Below are 20,139 nucleotides of genomic sequence, written 5' to 3' on the forward strand. Positions count from 1 at the left end.
TAGCAGAAAATAGTAAGTGGGGTTTGGTGGGCTCCCCCAGCACTATCCATTTCAACCTTCCAAACTACGCACTGTTTAGCTTGTTTCGACCAAAGGGTGGCATCTGTGCATATATGCCCCAAGCTGATTTCTAAGATTATTATAATCACCTTTCTAGGTTATTCTATTCTAGGTTTAGGTGCTCTATAAGAGCACCTAATCTAGAATCGCCCAACTTTGACCCTCTTTGGTTGAAAATATCACTTCCTCACTCAGTCCAATTCATCTGTTGCTTCTAGTGCAAACCAATCACACTGAGCTCTTTAATTTTCTCTCCTTAAAAATTGATTTTCTCCAGTCCCACTCTCCTAACAGTGAAATCATCCTCCTAGGATATTTTAATGTCCATAACCAACTGGGTTTCCTCCTCCACTTGTATGGATCTTGCAGGCAAAGAAGCTGAAACATTTGCTATCACTAATGGCCTTATACAAATTGTTCGCATGTCAACTAGAATAGCAGATAACATGAACCACTCCCCAAATACCCTAGACCTCTTCCTGACCACAATCTAGTGCTGATCGAAGAGATCATGCAACAACGCTTAAACAGTCACTACCACACGAGTAGTTTGGCATTATAATAGTGCCAAGTGGGACAACCTCATAGATTACTATGAAGACTGGAAACAATAGTTCATGGAAATGAACTATTGTTTCCAGTCTTCCAATCCAAACATATGCACCCCTATCTAAACCCTGGTTCTCCAAAAGATGTTCCAAGGCTCTACAAATGAAAAATCAAGCATACCACAACTGACTCAAATCAAGAACTCCACCCACCTTCAGTGCTTATACTGAAGCCTGAACCGAGCAAGAAAACTATCAGTGCTTCCAAAACAGAATTTAAACGGACAAAAAAAAGCACAAAACTTGCAGCCTGCCCAAATGGCTGCTGTGCCTTTTGGTCACTTGCCAAAGCAATTGGTCGTAACTTTTGCCCTACACTATTCCCACCCTATCATACCCAGATGGCTCTATTGCATCATCACCCACAGAAAAAGCTAATCTCCTTGCTTCACACTTTGATTCCAATGCCCACATAATTGACAATGGCAAATGCCTTCCAGTCATTCCAGCTGCCCAACATACAATTCCCCTTATTAATTAAAATTATAATAACGGAATTAACTCACATAAAATATTATTTATTAGTAGAATTTTCGCCTGAGTATTACAGGCATCTTCAGTACATGTAAAAAGCTAATTAAACAATAACTGACAATTCCAAAAGGCACCACCTAAGTAGTTAATGTAAGATAACTAAAAAAGGTCATTAATTTTAATTTATGTTTACTCATGGTATTTCCTTACTGAAACAAAAAATGTCCCCTATATCATTTTTGCCAGAAAGAGATTAGAAACTTATTGTCTAAATTCATCATCATCAAATTCTTGCCATGTACCCTCAAGGAGTGTACAGGATATGATAGTACTACATAAAAATTTACATCATTACTAACTTCCTATCTGCAATTTTCCTCCAAATTAGCCAATTACTTGTCAAGACTCCAACATTATCAGATTTTATATTTCTATCTTCTGAGGCACTTTTTACCGTATCAATCCACCTATATCTTGGTCTTCCTCTAGGTCATTTTCCTGCCAATCTGGCAGAGAACACTTTTTTTTTGCTAATCTTTCCTTGCCCATTCTTTGCCCATTCTTGCCAATTTCCTTGCCTGGATGCTGACAATGTCAAGTTCTTTCCTAATATCCTCGTTTTTAATATGATATTGCCATTGATGCCATCTGTTTGTGCCCATAATCTTTTGTGTCTAATTGTCTAAATTAGACACAAAAAATCTCCTGGCCCTGATGGCATTCCTCCAATTGTCCTGAACGTCTGTGCACCAGTACTGACCCCTATCCTATGCCACCCATACATACTCTATTACTCCACTGGTATATATCCCAAAGCCTGGAAATTAGCCCATATTCAACCCATTCCTAAGAAGCGTGACAAATCACTGCCATCTAACTACCACCTTATCTCACTCACCTCAGTCCCATCTAAAGTGATGGAGAAAACCATCAATTCTCAACTCCTACACTACCTTGAAGGCAGCCAGCTATTAAGTGACCACCAGCATGGATTTGATCAACAGATTTACTCTCATATATCATCCATCTCTGGACAAATGGCATGGAGAAATTTGGGGAATCTCAAGTGGTTGCACTTGAGATCTTCAAAGCTTTTGACTGGGTCTGGCACAAAGGATCTGTTCTCTCACCAACCTTTTCCTTCTGTATATCAATGACTTACTTCAGTTGACTTCCAACCCAATACACAGTTTTGCAGATGACAGCACATTGCACTCCTCCCTTTCATTTTACAAACCTTACTCTATACAACTCACTTCGACTTACAGAATATCAACCCCCTCAATTCTGACCTGCAAGCCATCCTTCAATGAGGCTCAGATAACCTCGTCAACTTCAATGCTAGTAAAACACAGTTCTGTCTTATTTCTTACAAAAAAGAACCATTTTTCCCCCTCAATATTATTTTTGATAACACTCAGATTTCCAGACAAGATGAGATTTCTCTTCTTGGAATTACCCTGACATCAGTCCACTCCTGTCATAAACACAACACAACCATTGCATCCTCAGCTTCCAAAAAAACTAGGATTTCTCTTTTGCTCAAGATGTTACATCACCTCTAAACAGCTGTTAACCTTATACAAGTCACAAATCTGCCTAGCTATCGAATACTGCTCTCACATTTGGAATGGGGTTCCTAAAAGCTCCTTGAAAATGCATGACTCAATACAGAGGAGAGCAATTAGGTTGTTGTCTCCATTTGGCATTTTTCTTCATGTTGTCTTCGAAGTTAGTGTTTTTCTTCCCTCTGGGCAAAGGCACATATATGGTCAGGTCAGGCACATATATGTGATTAGGGGCAAGTGTCCTTTAACTTGCTGTTTATCGCTGTTATTAATTTGGATGCACTCATCAATGTGTCACAAGTCACTTTCAGGAGATGTGGAAAGTTCATTCCATCCTTTCTTTTGTTTATGGGTCCGAAACGATGGCATTTGATGATGTTTCTGGGATCGAAGTTGTATTCTCCTGCTAATTTGTTGACATCTTTTAATGATTTACCATTTTCCATCGGAAAATTCAAAATAATGGCATTAAATTTTTGGTTTTTTGCCTAGATTGACTCATGTACCATTGATGCGATTAGGTCACAGAGTTCATTAGCAGGCAAGAGTGCACTTGCGATTTGGCACTGGTCGTCAAGACAGGAATAAATTGTGTCCTCTCAGAGTGAGTGATTTCGAGAGAAATGGCACTAATGGTTTTGAGAGTATATGGTGTGAGGTGTTGGGGGGGGGGGGCATGACTATATATTTAGTGGGATCTCTTACCAACTCACTCTGCTCACTTTCACATAGACATTTGGTCTCTGCAATTTGTGTATTCTACAAATATTTCCATGGCAAATGTTCATCTGAAATAGCATCAATAATTCTCCCACTCTGTACTAATCCCATTGGAACACATATAGCTACCACCCAATATCCTTTCACAGTACACCTTGAAATCCACAGAACAAGTTCTTTTCCTCCTCCTTCATCCCTGCTACTACTGTACTGTGGAACAGTCTCCCCCGATGTATATCCCAAGAATACAATATACAGGCTTTATAAATAAAATATAAACAAATTTTTCCTTTCCCAACCCACTACCCATATACTTTGCTAAAGTATTATAGGTTGATCGACCAACCTCTTGTGTATGGGGGCCCAACATAAAAAAAAAAAAATCTTTATTCAATCATGTTTCATTGAACTCATTAATCTCTTGACTGGTTGACACTATCATTGCCACTAATTTATCTCCTTTATTCCTGGCATTCATATAAAGAAACATCATCATTGAATTGTGAGTATTTCTTTACCTATTATTATATCCTCCAGACTCCATTTGACTCTGCATGACACCATGGACGATTTCCCCCCATCTCCGAAGTGTCTATTCCCACAAGAGGCCACTCTGGCAGCTATAGTTTCCTTGCACTAATACTCTCACTTGCTCTTAGAACAGCCCTTTGTAGATACCTATGTCTTCCTCATTCAAATGCAGTCTATGTCTTGCATACAACTCTCTTCTATCCTCAGATGCACTCCACGAATCCACATAATCAAATCCAATCTTTTGACACATTCTCACTATCATGCTATTTGTTATTGATGCTCTTCTCTTTATCTTTGCATTATCATACCTAGGTAACACACCATCTTTCCTCACACTCTTCCAGTACAAAACCTGAAGCATAAATCTGAAATCTCTTGCTACTTGATTTTCGCTGCCACTAGGGTCATTTGTACCCACAATCATCTCATCCATCGAGGTATGGAACTCGCGGTTTGCTGCTAATTAATTTCTTTGCCAGTTGCCATTCACTGATGACTTCCTATGCTTCCAATTCTTTCACCCATGGAACTGTCTCAATCTTATTCTTTCACCTTGCATAATTGCCATAGCCACACTATTATTCCTCCAGTCAAGCACTCCTCTAGAATTCTATTTTTCACTCCACAAATCATTGAATTTCATACATCACCCCCTGTCATAGTTCCATTCATTTATTGCTCAACTGCATCCCTTATTCTCCCCCCCCCCTTGCATTCCCACTTACCTGGTAGTCCACTGGTAGAACTATCATCTGTCCATTTCTAGCTCCTGCCTCTTCTCTGGCTTTCTCTCTCTCTCCTTTCACTCTATTTCCACTTGGTCGCTTTCCTGTTATCTCTTTTTCCCTTACCTTCTCAATCCCTGCCATCCTGGTACTCCTACTGTTTTTCACTCCTCCTTTGGTATGCCTCACATCAGTTAGCCTTTCCGGTGTCCTAATCTCTTCTTTTTTTTATTTATAAACTCATTTTTCATGCATTCCACTTCTTTTCTCATTCTCTCTGTCTCTCTTTTATAGCAACTTACTCTCACTTTTAATTCTCTGCTCATCATTACCATTCTCTTAATTCACTACATTTGCTCATGACACTTGTTTCCTCACCCTCGATCATGCTACTTATCTCTGTCTACTGGCGTTTGCTCATTTCCATTATACAGCTACTGAAGCAACTTAAATCTATTCTGACATCTGCAAAGTGATTCATACTGGTACTAGTAATTCCACAAACTAGTTGAAATTTAGTGAAATTTTTATTTCCTCTTGTCTGCTGAAATTCGTTGAGTGATTTCAGATAGATTTGTTTGAGTGGCTTCAGTTTTAATTTAAATCAGAATCATTTATAGTAGCAAAAATAAGCTAAACAGAATTATATTTCTAGAGTCCATAAGCCAAAATTGGATTCATGTGTCATAAATATGCTAAAATTTTTGACACATTCATTAAATTTTACAGAAATACAACTCTTGATAGAGTTCTTCGAATAACGTAAATTGGTCATAGATATGAGAATATTATTATCAGCATTACTCCATGGAATCAAGAGATACATTGTGGGAGGTCCCACTCTCACATGCACAGCTCATCATACCTTGATTTAAATGTGGTGATTGAAATGCACTCTCAGGATGCATTTCAATCACCTACCACCCTCTTTGCAAAAAATTAACTCCTCATTCCCACCTTATACAGTTTCCAGGGATGGCCTCTTGTTCTCTCTCTGTCTCCAGATGTTCTATAAAAAATCTTATCCACATTAATCTGGAAATTACTCCTTACCAACTTAAACGTCTCAATCATGTCTCCCCTCTTCCTTCTATCCACTAGGCTCTGTAATTTGCATTCGCTTGGAATCTGTCCTCATGTTCCACATTCCAAAGACCAGAAGCCAAATTCCTAAATTGTCTCTGGGCCATCTCCAACATCTCAACATCCTTTTGAAAACCAAACAATCAAATCTGCGCACAGTAATCCATATGCCTCCTGATCAAAGCCTTGTATAATGGAATCAAAACATCCTTACTTCTACATGTCAGTGCTCTCTACATCATTATTATAATCCACTGTGTTGTCCTCACAGAAATTTTGTGGACATTTAGCAAAATGTCCACAAAATTTCAAGTCTCTATCCACCATTCCCCACCCCCAGATCCTTCATCTCCTCCATCTCTAAAATATCCTCAATAATCATATACTCTGCATTCCATCTTTGCCTCTCGAATTTTAAAACCTTACACTTTGCTACATTAAACTGACATCCCCACACACTCTTTTATTCAGACGGTATATTTAGGTTCTCTTACAAAACAACTAGGTCTAGATAAGGATGTTAGAATCATTAAAAACCTCTACTGGGTCCAGGCTGCATCTGAAAGAGGAATGAGACAAGGATGTCTACTATCTCCACTTCTTTTTAATGTCTACTCAGAAGTCTTATTTTACAAGGCCTTAGAAGGAAGAAAGAGTAATCATAAATGACCAATTAATCAACTTATACTATGCAGATAATAGTGCTTTAATTACAACAAATATTCAAGATCTTCAACCACTCCTAGAATGTGTCAACAAAGAAAGCACAGAAATGAGTCTAAAAATTAGCATAAAAAAAACAAACAACAAACAAAACTTATGATAGTAAACAATAACCCTTTAATAACAGCTGACTTAATTCTAAATGGAAATAAAATCGAACAAGTGAACAAATTCAAATACCTGGGATCCTGGCTAAAGGAAAGTTCACACTGTGAAATGGAGATAAAATCAAGAATGAAATTTCAAGACAGTCCTTTATCAACATGAAACCCATTTTATGTAATAATGGCTTGAAATTAGAATTGAAATTAGAGTATTTATTATTATTATTTGACACCTCCAGGGAGTCCAAAGACTCATCGAGGAAGGGCACCTGCTCTACAAACTCTGTCTCAACCACTCAATCCACCAACTGACTGCAACTACGCCATCTGCCGCCAACCACCACCACCACTAGTATTTCCACACACAAGCACAAACATCCATGCCCACGGCGGGATTCGAACCCGCAGCCTTTTGGCTGGAGAGCAGATAAGCTAATCACTTGGCCTATAAATGATGAAGTGTTACATATGGTCAAGTTTACTATATGGAGTTGAAACATGGATGTGAAAAGCAAACATAATAACTGTAAGCCTTTGAAATATGGATGTTTAGAAGGATGCTGAAGATCCCATGAATAAAAAAGTTGACGAACAAAGGGGGTACTTCATCGTGGGAGGTAAATAGAAAAATAAATAAAAATCGAGAATTAATCAATATTGTGAAAAAAAGAAAACTGTCTATTTAGGACATCTAATGAGAAACCATAAATATTTAGGACATCTAATGAGAAAATATAAATATAATATTCTCCAGGTAATACTGGAAGGTAAAATCAATGGAAAAAGAAAACCTAAAGAAGATTGTCTTTAATGGCTCTTAATCAGAGCCATTAAAGACAGAACTAAATTTGCAAAGATGGTTCCTGAACTCCATTAGGAAATAGCACTTAAAGAAGAAGAACAAAACTAAAACATCTGCTCTACTTCTTGTAACTCTCCAACTTTGCATCATCTGCAAACAGCTGTATATCATCGTTTAATCCCTTTGCATACAAATTAAACAATTGCCTCAAAACAGATCCCTGGGCATGCCACTATTTACTTTCCTCTTCTGAGATAACTCCCACAACTTGCTGATACCTATCAGACAGTCAATCTCCAGTGCAGTGTACTAATCTCCTATCCAATCCCATCTGTTCCAGTTTAACTACTAGTTTGTCATGTGACAATCTATCAAAAATTGGAAGGTGGAAGTTTGTTGGAAGGATTAAATTAAATATATAATTTATAATCTATCAAAAGCTTTTGCAAAATCTAAATATATTACTGCATATGAGAGTGGTCTGAAAAGTTCTCAGCCTAACATTGAAAAAACAAATTTATAATTTCAAAATTATTTTTTATTTTTCAACATAATCTCCCTTAAAACTAATACATTTATTCCAGCAATGCTCCAGCACCATCATCCTGTCCCTGTAGTGGTTCTCAGCAAAATACCCCTCTACAGCTGCAATCTCCTCTCGATTTGAAGAAAAACGCTGACCAGCAAGGAAGAGTTTTAGTTTTGGGAAGAGATAGAAGTCAGGAGTCAAATCTGGGGAATAAGATGGATGTTCCAACAATTCATATTGCAGATCCCTTAATTTCCCCATTGTCAAAACAACACCTTTGTGGGCAGGTGCATTATTCTGATGAAAGATGATTTTTTCTTCTTTTCTCGCAAATTTTTTCGCCTAGTCTGGTTATAAAAGAACGGAATAATATTCTCTGGTTATTGTTTTACCCTTTTCAAGATAATTAATAAACAAATTTAGCATCCCAAAATACCAATGACCTTTCCTACTAATAGAAAGGCACCAAGTTCTTATACCAGATCAATATCTGGTTTGAAAGAAAATTAAAGGAAGTTTGTGAGATGGTGATTCATTATGTTAATCTCAACAAGAATGATAGATTAGTAATTCCAATAATCTGGAAGACCATCTGTAACACATATAGGATACAGAATATGATTGCAAAATCCCAATAAAAGAAAGCCTTAAGACAACAGGACTGTAAAGATGCATTTGATGTAATTCCACTGTAATTTTTATTTTATTTTATTATTTTTTTAAATTTATTTTTAATTAATTGATTTTTAATCTGTACATTATTAAACTAATTACAAAAAATTATTCATTGATTTTATTATTTATTTATTTATTTTATTTTTTTATTTCTGTATTTATTTTATTTTATTTACTTTTTGCTTTTTTATCCCCATAAGGGGTTGGGTTAGCATAAACAATTAACAAAACAGCTACATTTAGCTTACTTGTGTCTCTTGTGCATACGTATGTTTTCCTGATAATGACCTTGATATAGAGGATCAAAAATCGAGTGTCATTTTCTTAAGTAAATTAATTGCTCTAATAAATGTTTTTGTTCCCATAAATTCTACACGCTGAATATAAATCAGTGTATTTCTTCTGTAGTTGTTAGGATTTTGGAACAATTAGTGAGAGACTGTATAAGACATTGGGCAAAAGAGGGTAATGTTATCTATGAAGATCTGCATGGATTTGTTAAGGGGTGCTCAGGTTTTAGTAATTTAATTGTCTTTCATAATAAAGTAACATAAGCAGTTGGTGAGGGAAAAGGCATATACTACCATTTTTTTTTCAGATTATTATTATGTGAGACCTCCAAGGAGTCCAAAGACTCATCAAGGGAGGGCACCTGCTCTACAACTTTCCGTATCTACCACTCAATCCAGCAACTAAAGCGAACTGCATCATCTACATCCGTGCCATCTATGAAAATTAGTATTTTCATAGATAATCACAAATATCCATGCCATGAGCATGGATATTTGTGACTGAACCCACAGCCTTCTGGCTGGAGAGTGGATATGCTAACCACTCAGCCAACCAGGCCAGCACATTTTGATATATGCTATTTAAGGCTGATATTTAAGTTACAGCATATGGGTTCCAATATCAGGTTGGTGAATTAGACTGGGAAAGCAAAAGCAGATGGCGTCCCTCAAGGCTCAATATTGGGACCGATGTTGTTTAACCTTTTTAATCTATTGACAATGTCATTTACATTCCCAGTTCTTTAAGTTCGATTTCCCTTCCATTAATAATCCTTATATCGAGAGCTGATATCTTTAGTTCTGATGTTGAGTTTGTTTTTCTTCTTTGAGTAATTAAGATTGAGAGATTGAGTCTGTGCTCTAGTAGCTGACTTTTCACTGTCTCCCTTGTTCCCTGGCAAAAACAATGGGGACCTTGTTTAACCCGACACCGCAGCCGGCATGAAATCTCATTATGTTGTAATCATATTATTTGTGATTTAAGCCAACAAAGAGTACAATTTGGTTGGCTAAGTCTCAAATTGCTACAATTTTCTAAAATATCTACAAATGGGGCACACTATGTGAAAGTGACCACTGGACATTAGGTGAGAAGTCCCAATTAGTTCTTCACATTCCTTAATGGTGAAGTGGAAGTCTCCTCTCAGTTATCAGGCTTTGGCCATTAAGTGATCTCACTGGACACTTTCCTATATCGTTTTAATGTACAAATTAAATAGCAATGGCAATGGACAGAGTACTGGGGCATGCCACTAGTCACAGACCTTCTAGTGCTCTACTCCTGAATAAACTAAGCTCTGATATCTCTTCATCAACCACCCTCTTATCCACTTCACCAACTTTATATCCATCTGCATGTACTGTAATTTTTTAATTAGAATTCCATGTGGCATCTTGTTAAAAGCCTTTGAAAAGTCCAGCAGTATCACTGTGAACTGATTACTTTTATCCAACTCAGCTGTCGGCATATTATAAAATGTGAGCAAGTTACTATTTCGCCTGACTTAGTTACCTCCCTACCATCGGCAATCACTAAAATTATTCTGCCATAAACATTTCTTCTTTTTAGTTGCAACACAGTGAAAGAACACTTTGTGATGATCGTTAGCCTGTACTGTTAATTTCCTTTCATACTCTGGTTACCCTTGTTCCTACTTGATTTATTCTCCTCACTCTAGTTTGCAGTCAGCCATTACTTCTCTCCAACACTGCTTTACCATTTCCCATGCACTTTCACATGCCACTTGGTACTGATCCAAACAATCTCCTAAGCTTATCATACTTACCAGCCCTGTAATTTCACACATAACCCCCCCCCTCTTCTTAACTGAAAATTCCACACATTTAACTACCTCATAGGTCAATACCATATGATCACTCCCACCACTTGGTGGCAATGTAGTCATATTGATTATAGACAAATTCACCATTCCATCATATGGTGAGTCAGGTAATTATTCCTTAGTAACTGCATAAATTCCATTTCCTTCCTCTCATGTGTCCTTTCCTCTTTCCAATCTATTTATAATTACCCAGCCTCCACTCATTCAGCTTTTTATGCCAATGCATACTACTATCCCCATTATCCTTTACATACCCCAGTCCCATAAAAGCATCAGACTGTATATTTGGTTCTGCTGGCCACTATCTCATACCAGATAGCCTCAAATGTGCTATTTTCACTGGCCTGCAGCTGCACTTCTACTCTCTTTGGTTGCAGTTCGGCCATTATCAATAACACCCCCCCCCTTGTTCTGAAGGTTCCTGGCATTAGTGTACATAAAGTGTAATAACCTCTTAGGCCCACCACTGTCCTTATGTTTTATACTAACTGTCTTTCATTCTTGTTTGTTACAATAGCACTAACTTAGGCATTTTTTGCACATTCTTACCCTTGACTGCCTCAGTGGTGTCCATGCACTCAGTCAACAGCTTCTCCCCTAAAAGCTTTAGTTTCCCTGATTTTGCATACCCACTTTCACGTCATTGAACAACAATACTTTCCAAACTCTGAACACCAAATCCATTCAGATGCAAACCATCCTTCTTGTATAAGTCCTTTCATCTCTTAAACTCTACACAAATTCCACATCATTCCTCCTTCATAACCTATGCATCGACTCATTTGCTATTATGGCTCTCTTTCTCAGCTCAACTCTCTCATACCGCAGCATCAGACTCACTATCTTAATTCTCTCTCTCTCTCTCTCTTTTCTTTTGCTACTTTCAGGTTCTACAATATGCTCTTCATAAAGGGTGTCTCAAAATTCACACAAGATTTAAATTTAGCGCCATTTGTGCAGTAAAGTGTTGCCAATGAGAAAAAAAAGACAGCGTTACAGTTCAGGGTTATTAAAAATGGAGCGTTACACGAAAGAACAACACATTTTCATTGTTGAGCAATATTTTAAAAATAATGAAGGTCTGGCAGCTACAGTTTGCAATTTTCGTACAAAATATGGTTGCAATAGTGATTTAACTTCATCAACTGTGAAAAGATTAATTAAAAAATTCAAGGAAACCGGATCAATTAGTGATCTTATACACTCTGGCCGTCCTTCAACGAGTCGTTCAACAGAAAACATCGAAGCAGTTCGTGAGAGTGTTGCTGAGAGTCCAGGAACATCAATTCGGCACCGTGGTCTTGAATTGGGCATTTCGAGAAGCTCTCTACAGCGTATTCTCACGAAAGATATGCATCTTTATGCTTACAAAGTTCAATTGACTCAAGAACTGAAGCCTACTGACCACACACAGCGAAGAAGTTCGTTGAATGGATTATGAAACAACAACAAGTGGATGCTTATTTTTCGAACAAAATCATCTTCAGCGATGAGGCTCATTTTCATCTTGATGGCTTTGTTAATCAACAAAATTGTCGCATTTGGGGTTCAGAAAATCCACAAGTGATTGTTGAGAAACAAATGCATCCACAACGTATCACTGTTTGGTGCGGATTTTGGGCTGGAGGCATCATCGGTCCATTCTTCTTCGAAAATGTGGCTGGTAAGGCAATAACAGTTAATGGTGCTCACTATCGCGACATGATAATCCAGTTTTTTGTGCCTAAATTGCAAGATATGGATGTGGACGACATGTGGTTTCAACAAGACGGTGCCACATGCCATACAGCCCAAGAAACAATTCAATTACTGCATGAGTTATTTTCCTGGTCGTGTAATTTCCCATTTTGGTGATCAGAATTGGCTGCCCAGATCATGTGACTTAACACCGTTGGATTTTTTCCTTTGGGGTTTTTTGAAGTCTAAGGTTTATGCCAACAAGCCCATGACCACCCACGCCTTGAAGGAGGAAATTGAGTGCTGTATCAACGAAATTCAGCCACATTTATGCAAAACGGTCATGGAAAATTTCGACAAAAGTGTGCGTATGTGCCAGCAAAGCCATGGAGGCCATTTACCCGATATGCTATTCCATGCATAACCCTATACTGTATAATTTATGAATCAATAAGAAATTACAATTTTTAATTAAAATCCTGTGTTTTCTATCAAAATTACTTCTTGCATGAATTTTGGGACACCCTGTATATGTATATATAACATATAAATGCTCTTCTTTTTTTTGCATATATTTTCCTCTTCTCACTAACCTCAAATCCTATCCAGAGTTTTGTTGATGGACATGCACTTCATTCTCTTCTTCACTTGCCAAACCATGCATAGTGTTTTAAATGATTAAGTTTTGAAATATCCATAACTAATATCTTAAACACTTACTATTCTTCAGTGGTGAGATATTTCTTAAAAGAAAGATATCGTCTCACTTTCCCTTACTTCTGAAAACATACGGCTCTTATGTCAAAAAAATAATCTTGCCTGAAGATCAGTAGTATACTATCAAAAGACTGACTTATACATCACATCTTTGCCCTCCTCAAGGAATTATTTCAATTCCAAATCTACCCAACTTTAAAATGCTGTTATGATATTTAGGGTGGCACACCAGAATCCTTCTAATGCTCGATGCTATACATAAGAATGCAATTTGCTTCCAAATGACCCTTTCATTCTCACAGACACTGGCTCTGCATTGTTTTTTCGACATACATTTTTATGTGTGCCATTCTAATGAACTGGCCATCACCCCTACTCAACTTTAATCTAAACATGTAACCATACAAGCAGATGCCAGTCAATATTCATATATAGTATAAGAAAACTTATCAAACCAATTTTTCATCCTCCTCTTATTCATTTCATCTACCTCTGTTCTTTGGAACAACCTTCTCTATACTGTTTTCTATGGATACCCTCCAAACTGTTCAATAAACACATTAACAGATTCCTTCTATCTTTCTAATCACCTGTTCATCCAGTTTTTGTTATAAATTTTGCAAGCTCTTATGTGTGGGACTGATATAAAAAGAATAATAATACACAATAATTATCATAATAATAATAATAATGGTCTTAAAAATAGACCAATGCAGTATATAACTAGTGACTCTTCTTCTTCTTCATTCCTAAAGAAACAGTTATACCAAATAAACTGTCCTAGAAAAAGAATGCGAGAAAAGAGGGTGGCAAGATTAGACCAAAATTTGTATTGCAGAAACAGAACTGTGTTACTGTGAATTTCCAGCTAATTTCCTATTATAAGTCTTCCACAACATTTTTTTTTGCAAATCCTGTTTAATGATTCTATTCATCCATTTAAAATGCAACTGATTTATCCACCTGACCCTGGATATGCAATTTAATGATGCTTTCCTTAAATATCCCCTTACCATTTTCCATACACTACAGGCATCCCTCTAAATTTGCTGTACAATTTTCATTGAAAAAGGCATTGGCAAAACAAATTAGATTTTTCAGAATAATATTGAACAGGTCATGAAGTCAATTTAGATGTGATACACAATTTCTAAGAATGAATCAGTGATTGGGATGAATCATCAATCAGATTGTCTTCCTTTAGATATCATCAAGCATTTTTAGGGAAATTTTTGAAGCATCATCTGTAAATGTGTGAGAAGTATTCCAAGGTTGAAAAGATTTAGTATTTACACAGTTTCACCAGTTATACACAAAAATTTACTATTTTAAGCAAAAAAAGGCACCTAGTTTTTTGGAAGCTGAAGAGTTATTGTTGAGATATATTTGTATAGAAATGTCATTCAGCCCCAAAAAAAGAGAAATCTCATCTTATTTGGAGATCTGGGTATTATCATAATTAAAGGGAAGTGAAGTGAGTTCTGAAATATTTCAAACTTCTATTGTCTTTGCTATTTTTGTGAATGTTGCAGCCAAGGACTTGGTCACCCATTCAGAATCTTTACTACTGAGAACTCCAAGGATCAAGTATCGCCAAACTGGGCATTATTTATATTAGCTTGCTTGTAAAACTAATTATTTACTTCTATACCAAACTACCAGCTGACCAAGTGGAAAGCATATCTGTTCTCCAACCAATAGGGTAAGGATTTGAATATTACCATAGGTATTTGTAAATATCTTCAGGTGGTACTGAATGCTATCACCTGATGTGAGACAACTATCACACTTAACTGGAAGACTGAAGTCTTGAAAAAGTTGCTATCTGGTCCCTAGAACAAGAGTCTAAGCTTATCTAACTCCCAGCCCAACTCATGGTCAAGCATACCACGAGTTTACGATGCTCTGTGGTTAGGAATCTCAAAAATAACTAATTATTGTTATGACTAATTGATAGTCATAAAATCTGTTTACCTATTATATCTTTAACAGCAAGAACTCCAGTATATAATTTTTTTTTTTTTTTAAATTATACACCCAACCAAAAAAAGGCTGCAGTACTTATTCTACAATTAGTGCAGTGGAAGACATAAGGTTAGTAATCCAGTTTAATTTAACTGCTCTAGTTAATTTCACTCTGGAAAAAAAATTCCAAACATGGAACTTTTTTTCAATACCTTCAAACCACACCACAGTCTCATATCATGCAATGAAAATCATCTAATACCTAAAAACACTCACAAACACCCATACATGTGAAGGAAGGAGGGAATTCAAACCCAGAGAATGTTATTAGAGAGTGGAGATGCTATCCAATCGATAAACTAGGTTGACAATTTAAAGGATATGCATATCCAACAGTGCACATTCCAGTTTGCCAAAAAAACTCAGAGATTTGTTAGAGAAATCTAGAGTTGGGTCTAAAGAAATCCCCTAAAGATCTAAATGAAGAAATCAAATACTTAAACCAGATCTTCCTAAACTAATCTAATCAATTATGTAAATCGTATAGGAAAAAAAATGCAGTTTCCCTTAACAACAAGCTCCTCCATATTCATAACAACTATTAAGAATTAAAATATATCATCAAACATACAAAGTAATGTTTACAGCCAATCAGAAATCAGTGAATCTCTTCAGAATCTCAACTAAGCAAACAAAAATCAACATATCTGATCTCAGTTTGAATCTCATCTTCCTAGAGGAACTTTTTTTAACCCTTTCTTCGAGCAGTTCTTGAGTTAGTTAATCTTGGGCACAGGCAAGCAGATTTTTTTCCTCCCAGAAACTCAGGTTGTTCGTCCTGTAAACTGAAGAAAATTGACCATATAACTCGCACTATCTCAGACATTAACATACTGCATTAAGGTTAGAAATCACAAGATTGCATCATTTGTCTGTCTGCCTCTCTTCACTGGATACTGTATGATTAGTGATAATTTTGTACCAACTATTTCTGACTTCAGCCATCTTCAGCAACCAAGACTTCAATCTCCTGGTAGCTATCTTCAGCTACTGGGAGACTGAACTCTCCTTCAGTCTCCAACAATTAGATAGGATTAAAACAGACTTGTCTACTCCCTATAGGAAATAAAAGGTGCTAGAGGATTTATTTATTATTTTTATCAGAAACTTTGTCAATCATGACCTAAGGCAATGAATATCTATAGATCTTACATGTATCTGTTAATTGGCAGTTAAATCAAATAATATTTGGCCCTATTTACAACCAATTAGAATACACCCTGATTTTTAATGCTGCCATTATGAGAACACTGCCATCTGGTTGCTCACTCACTTTTCATAACTTGAGGGCAACTGCATACTCAAAATTGCTAGCATACATCAAAAAGCAAAAGCATCATACTTGCACACCACTGTTTTTTTTTTTTGTCCAACTTCTGCTTTCAAAATACCAGTCATCAATATGGCATTTCAATAGCTTATTGCCTATCAAAGATCCTTTTACAATTTCCTTCACCCTTTTATTTTACCATAATCAACTTTCAAAATATTATATATAGTTTTTAATACTATTATTATTATTAAATGATATTATGATAATATTATTATAATATTTCTGAATGGTTTATTCTACTTCACACAAATGTAACTTCATATAATTTCAATGTTCATATAATTGCAATAACACTAATGACCAAACTCACTAAAACCTCTGAAAATAGACCTCTTCTTCTAATTATCCTTTGATATCTATCAATGATTTAATTATTCCAACCTTAAATGTCATTAATATTCAGCTATAACTTAAACCTTCATCTTATCTATTTGAAAGTAGCCTTAAGGGACATTACTCAGGAATGCTCCAAAAAAAATATTAAACTTGTTATCTAGTTGTATAGTGTCCAGAAGGGCTTCAGTACAAAGTGAAAGACAATGAATAAAAAATTTATTTATACTTCAAAATAGTAGTTTATTTTCCTTTTCTGCAAATGCTACATACTATTTAACATTAAAAGAAAGATTCCTAACCTGTAATTCAGCTTCCAGTCCTAAGCGTGCTATAAGACCATCAGTAACATGTAGCTTTCTTTGGAAATGAAGCCTAAACTTATCCTATGCAAAAACAAACATATTAATAATGGTCTTTGAACATGAATAACAAATTTAATACAATAATAATATAAAAACTAGAAAAATAAAACATTCCAACATAACTTCTGCACCATACTAGTTGGTTAAATAAATTTTACTGAATTTCATAGAATCTTAGAAAGTAATTTTACTAAATTTTTGTGAAATAATATTTAGTCTAATGAGAAAGAAAAAACATGACTCCCCTACAATTTAGCAAATACAACTGATAAATCTACTCTATAATTGCAGCAATTAAGTTTAGGTAATACAGCCATCTGAGATGAGTCTTTTGATTCCATGGAGGTCTACTGTATTAATAATAGCCATGTGGGGGGGCACTGAACCTAAAATGTAAGGGGGAGATCATGAGATAAAGATATCCCCTGTTAAAATTAAGGAAATACAGTACAGAAATTAAGAACAGCGCAACTAATGGCTGAATGGAAATGCACTTGAGATAATTTTATTATGTTTGTATTAGTGATTTGTACTCACTATAATGTGAGTATAATAAAATTATCCACGAGAGTAAAATAACCAGCCTACTTTGACTTGAACGAAGCAGAGGAAAGTATAAATCCCAAAACTCAGGCCATTCCACTTGTCTAGCATTAATACATTTTCTAGGAACTATGCTGCCCAGAAAATTTAGAATAGAACTTTATTAAAATTTTTGATTGGTTTGGTATATTATATGTGATAAGAAATCATGCAAACAATATTACAAACAAACAATAGTTAACACATGATGCAATTTCATAACTTTTTTTTATACTGACAGCACTTGGCTTCATTACAAATTGCTCACATATTAATGTGAAAACAACAGATACCTTACAGAATGCAATGCACTGGCTTACATTACTGGGAGCATCATTTTTTAGACATATTTTGATCTTTATTGAAGTTTTGTTAGTAAGAAGCCAGACCCTTGGAAATAATGTGTCCAACTATGCCACTTCAGACAACTTGTGGTGATACTGCCTCATGTGCAAACCATGAGTAAAGAATATAATTTTTTTGTAAAGCATAACATACTACTATTAAGTGAACAAAACTATCCACTATTTGAAATTCAGTGTCTATTAAAAATATGGTGACCTCTATGGGATTTTGTACACTTAAAGATGCCTTCCATTGAATTAGTTATTCACCATGAAGTAAATTAATATAAAGGGAATGCTACCCATTATAGGGGATAGCTAAGCAACTCAAGTGCAGCCTATTATTCTTGCTAACTTTAAATAAAATATGATCTGATGTTAAATGTTATTTTTTCGAGGTGATACCATTCCTTTAATTAGTACATCGTTTTGGATCTTGATTCCAAACATATGTGCCTAAAAAAAGAGCTTCGCAATGGAAGAGATGCTTTTGAGCCCTACATACACGTGAGCACACAATGCATGTATAGCTTCATAGTAATATTCATGATGCTGGATCAGCAAAGGAAAGAGTTATAGAATTGATTCTAGTCATTAAGTAAAGAAACTTTGTTCAGCTTCCTTTCTTCCCCCCCCCCGGCATCTTAAAAAAAACTGAAGGGGGGGGTTTTGCTTTAGTAAGCTGTTTACATTTTATAATAGGGTGACTAGTGCAGTCATTTTTCTGAATTTTGCAAAAGCATTTGATAGAATACCACATGATAAACTACTGCTGAAACCAGGCACTAAGGTTAGGGATGGATGGTCAGTTGGTAACAGAGATAGTTGACTGATAGGGGCCAGTAAGTTGTGTATGGAATGCAGAGTTCAAAAAAAGGTAATGAGTTGGGTACACAAGATTCTGTTCTGGAACCCTAATATAGTTCAGGAGAGAAAGAGGAGATATTCAGCTGTTTGCTGATGGTAAATTAGGAAAAGCAGTATCAGGAAGTTCTAACATGATATGGTTGCAAGAGGATTTGAATAATTTGGTACTTTGGGCTGAAGAATGGGGAATGTCATTTTAATGTTACTTAAAGTTATGCACTTTAGCCAGAGAGGATTATATCATGTTTAATATATTAGAGAACCTTTGCTTCAGGAGGTGGAAGAGGCAAGGGATCTGAGAATGTTAGTGGAGAGGGAACTGAAGTTTGGGAGATACATTACAGAAGTTGTAAGGGTTACCCAGAAAATTGCTGCTGTAATACAAACAACCCTTACAAGTATGGATAAGGATGATGGTTCCACTGTTTAAGGCACTAATCAGGTCTGATCACCTGGCTATATTGATGATAAGGAAACATTGAAGAGAGAGAGAGTGCAGAGACAAATAACTGTCTTGGGACTCTGGAAAGTTGAGAATAAGAACAAATTAAGGGAATGTAAATTGGTGAGCTTATCAGATAGATACAGAAAAATTACTGTATAGGATAAGGTCATCCCTGGAAACTGATAAAGGTTATATTGTGAAAAAGAGATTTTTTTTTTTTTTTTTTGTGCATGACAGGTTGCATTGCTAGAGTGAGTGGCCAGTGCTGAATCTCTTCAAGGATGGAATGATGGTTACTGTGGTCTGTGAGTGCTTGTTCTCCATGGAGGCTCAGAAGTAATACTAATACTAATTTTGAAAAAAAAAATAAATATCAGTTAAAATACTAGCAAAATAATACCAGATGATAGTACATATCTACTGTATCTTTCTGCATATGTGTCTATGTGAATTGATTGGAGATTAATAGTAATATTCTGTGATGGCAATGGTGGAGATGCTTACTCCCTTTGGAGAATTAAATAAATGGTGTACAGAATTCTAGTTAATTCAAATCCTCAAGCTACCAAAAAGTGTCAGCTTCAAATTAAACAAAAATTGAAACTTTGTAGAAATGAAGGCACAAAAAAAAAAAAAAAAAAAAAAGGAAAAAAAAAACTTGTATTTCTAAAAAACCATATAGCTTGCAAACTTTTTTCAAATCCATGTAATA

General features: G+C 35.9%; 1 protein-coding gene across 3 annotated transcripts in view; it reads right to left on the reverse strand.

The window, feature by feature from the left end:
• LOC150094266 (WD and tetratricopeptide repeats protein 1-like) overlaps positions 1–20,139 on the reverse strand; it is a 447,781-nt gene that overhangs the window by 376,702 nt on the left and 50,940 nt on the right. For all 3 annotated transcript variants that reach the window (XM_090412278.1, XM_090412277.1, XM_090412279.1), the window contains exon 3: positions 17,127–17,210. In XM_090412278.1, the coding sequence (XP_090268404.1) occupies positions 17,127–17,210 (84 nt within the window). The remainder of the gene's footprint in view (positions 1–17,126; positions 17,211–20,139) is intronic.

This window comes from Typopeltis vanoorti, chromosome 22 (genome assembly GCF_054136105.1).
Source record: "Typopeltis vanoorti isolate ZY-2024b chromosome 22, IOZ_Tvanoo_1.0, whole genome shotgun sequence".
Taxonomy (NCBI): domain Eukaryota; kingdom Metazoa; phylum Arthropoda; class Arachnida; order Uropygi; family Thelyphonidae; genus Typopeltis; species Typopeltis vanoorti.